This window comes from Alligator sinensis, unplaced genomic scaffold (assembly GCF_000455745.1).
Source record: "Alligator sinensis unplaced genomic scaffold, ASM45574v1 scaffold982_1, whole genome shotgun sequence".
Taxonomy (NCBI): Eukaryota; Metazoa; Chordata; order Crocodylia; family Alligatoridae; genus Alligator; species Alligator sinensis.
The window spans coordinates 658,963-661,807 of NW_005842470.1; the positions used below are offsets into that span (position 1 = coordinate 658,963).

General features: G+C 41.3%; 1 protein-coding gene across 6 annotated transcripts in view; it reads right to left on the minus strand.

Moving 5' to 3' along the window:
• Nucleotides 1-2,845, minus strand: part of LEPR (leptin receptor) — a 78,811-nt gene that overhangs the window by 67,301 nt on the left and 8,665 nt on the right. For all 6 annotated transcript variants that reach the window (XM_025212548.1, XM_025212550.1, XM_025212545.1 and 3 more), the window contains exon 2: nt 290-342. In XM_025212548.1, the coding sequence (XP_025068333.1) occupies nt 290-329 (40 nt within the window). In that variant the 5' untranslated portion in view covers nt 330-342. The remainder of the gene's footprint in view (nt 1-289; nt 343-2,845) is intronic.

A 2,845-nucleotide genomic window follows, 5' to 3' on the forward strand; every position in this document is an offset into this window, starting at 1 on the left:
GGGGTCGGACTTGATGATCTGCTCAGGTCCCTTCCGACCCTACCAACTATGAAACTATGAAATCCCTTAAATGCTACATGAGAAATACAGGCGTTTAGGATTTGTTCTGTATTTGTGTGGCATCTAACACAATGGAGTCTTGGTCTAAAACTTGTTCTCTTGAACACTGCAAATAAAAATGATACCTAATATTTCAGAAACAAGTTTTTTATTCATCAAGTCAATAGCCAGGGGAATACAAGTATTCAAAAACAAACATAATGACAGAGTCAGTGCCCTGGTAACTTACCCAAGTGCAGAAACACTGTCAAAACTTTTTGCCAATACATCTTCAGAATAGATCTGCAAAAAAAAAAAAAAAAAAAAAAAAGAAAAAACCACAATAAATAGAGACTAGTAAATTGAGAACTGCCTGTCTATTACTCTACTAGGATGTTGGCACTTTCTAAATTATACCTGTTTGCAAAAGGAAGAAAATGTATTCTTCCACAAACAACATCAGACTTGTGTGGGTGTGCTGTAGCTAATTTGATGCTGGTTGCTTTATATGAAGCAAATCAGAATGAATAGCATTATAAAAGAATGGTGACAGGCTTTTCCTCAAAGTAATCCTGCTTAGTCGTGATTAAATATCAAAAAGCCAATTTCTAACCATTAAAATTAGGCAGCACTTCATTTCCCTCACGCATTTTTCAACTAGTATACGGCTTATTTTCTATCCTTGCACTTCTTCAAGGTATTATAAATCTACACAGGCAAAATGACTGAGAACTACTAATTTCTAGATTACAGCACACACATCTGAGCACCATGATTTCAGCAATCCATTTTCAATAATGAGTTATTTCAACTGTAGACATTTAGCTAAATATTACAATTAACACATAATTACTTTGTGTATAGATTAGATAGTTAGATGGCAGTTTGGGCATTTCAACCTTGCAGTTGCACAAGGTCTGCTCAGATCCACGTGTAAACACATTTATACTTATGATGGAGGCATCTAGCAGAACTACATAAATATGGTTTGTTCAGTAGAAGACTCAGGTTTTTAAAGAAAAAACATTGGACGTAGTTTTTTCCTACCCAGAATAGAGCTCCTTAGCCACATTAACTGTATATGATTCTCAGAAAACAAAATTTCGGAAGGTTTCCGGATACGTTCACAATCTTTGTATATTTCAGAGCATCACACCATTGGGCCTCCCCATATGATGCCAATAGGGCAAGTATACCCATGACTGTATAAACCATTAGCAATTCATTTCCTATATACAGTGTCTTCAATAATGCCTGCACAGCAGATCTGTTCCCAAATCTCCAGCTTGGAGTGAGAACGGGGGCAGAGAGAGAGACAGAGACTATTACAAGAGAAGGCATTTGATCCCAGCTCCTCCAGACCTTCACTGTGCAGAGCCTGGTTATTCAGAGCATCTGTCAACACAGGTAGAAGTTTAAACTGGCAGTGTTAAATGACAATGACACTACTATCACCCTTCATTAAGGCGGTAGTGAAACATGCTCTTGTTATAAAGGCACTTCAGTTTTACAGGATCAGGGTTTTTCTTCTTCGAGAAACCCACAGCAATGCAACTGGGTTTCAAGCCATACCCTTTTCTTCTGTACTAAGTACCTTGACTGTGCAGGATTTTTGTTTGTAACTACATCCTGCGAGAAGAGTTCGCCATGCCTACTTGTTAGCTTCATCCAGCTTAATTAAGACACAGTTGAGCTGTGTTCCAGTCATTAAAGAAGAGAGTTGCAAATTGTAGATGTAACACTTCACAGCCTCTGCTTAGTAGAAAGGGCTATCTCTGTTTGCTAGTGTTCTTACCTGTCAACCCATACCCCGGGTTTCCTCTGATGAGGGAGTTATCCTATAGTGCAGCAGAGGTATTATAAGGTCATTTTCCATAAAAAGTCTTATCTAAATCTCGTTCTATCAGTGCATTCCATAATAGTTGGACATGAAGCCTGGGTGTAACAGGCTAGCTCCAGCCATTTGTCAAACTTGTCAATTCATAGGCTTCACAGCTAGTATTATTTCCATGCACTTACAATGAACCCCCCCCCCCCCCGACTTTTCTTTATTTCTGACAAACAGAAAAATAACTTTTATAAATATAACTGCTGAACAGTAAGCAGAGAGCAGTTCCCTCTGGGATAAGCTGCTCAGATATGGGATTGCCATGAAGAAGCCTTTCTCTGTGCTAGGAACTTAGGGTGGCTGATGGGCGTGTTTGACTAGTGCCTGGCGTGTGTGTTTGGGGATTTGGAGGGGTGGGTCCTTTTCTTTTTTTTTCCTTCTCTCTTTTTTGTTCTTTTCTTTTCTCCCCCCTTCTGGAGCAACTGAGTGACAAAGCGTACTCTGGTTTAGGTAATTGAGGGGTGAAGCTAGGATAGGCAGCCTTATAAAAAGCAACCCGTGGGAGCAGCAAGCAGAGGGCAGCAAAAAGAGAGGGAGTTTGCTTAAGGCATTCACCCCAGGAGCGAGCCAGGGAGCAGGACACTGTGCCTGCGTGCATGTGTGCAAGAGCCCTGGTGCAAGTATTTGACATGCAGGTTCTTGTGACATGTCTTATTTCCCTGTTCCCTCCCCCTCTACTTCTGTCTCCTTCCAGCGTGGGTGTTCTCCAAGGAGCAAAGGAGACACAAATGGAGTCGGTGAGCTGTTGGCCTGTGTGGGATGTGCTACATTTGTGTTCCTCTCAGATGATCAAGAGCACTTCATCTGCACCAACTGTAAGCTGGTGTCTGCCCTGAAGGAGACTATTCAAAGACTGGAGACACAGGCAACTGGGTGCCTCCTAATACTGGGGAGGCACCAGTATCCTAATACTGGGGG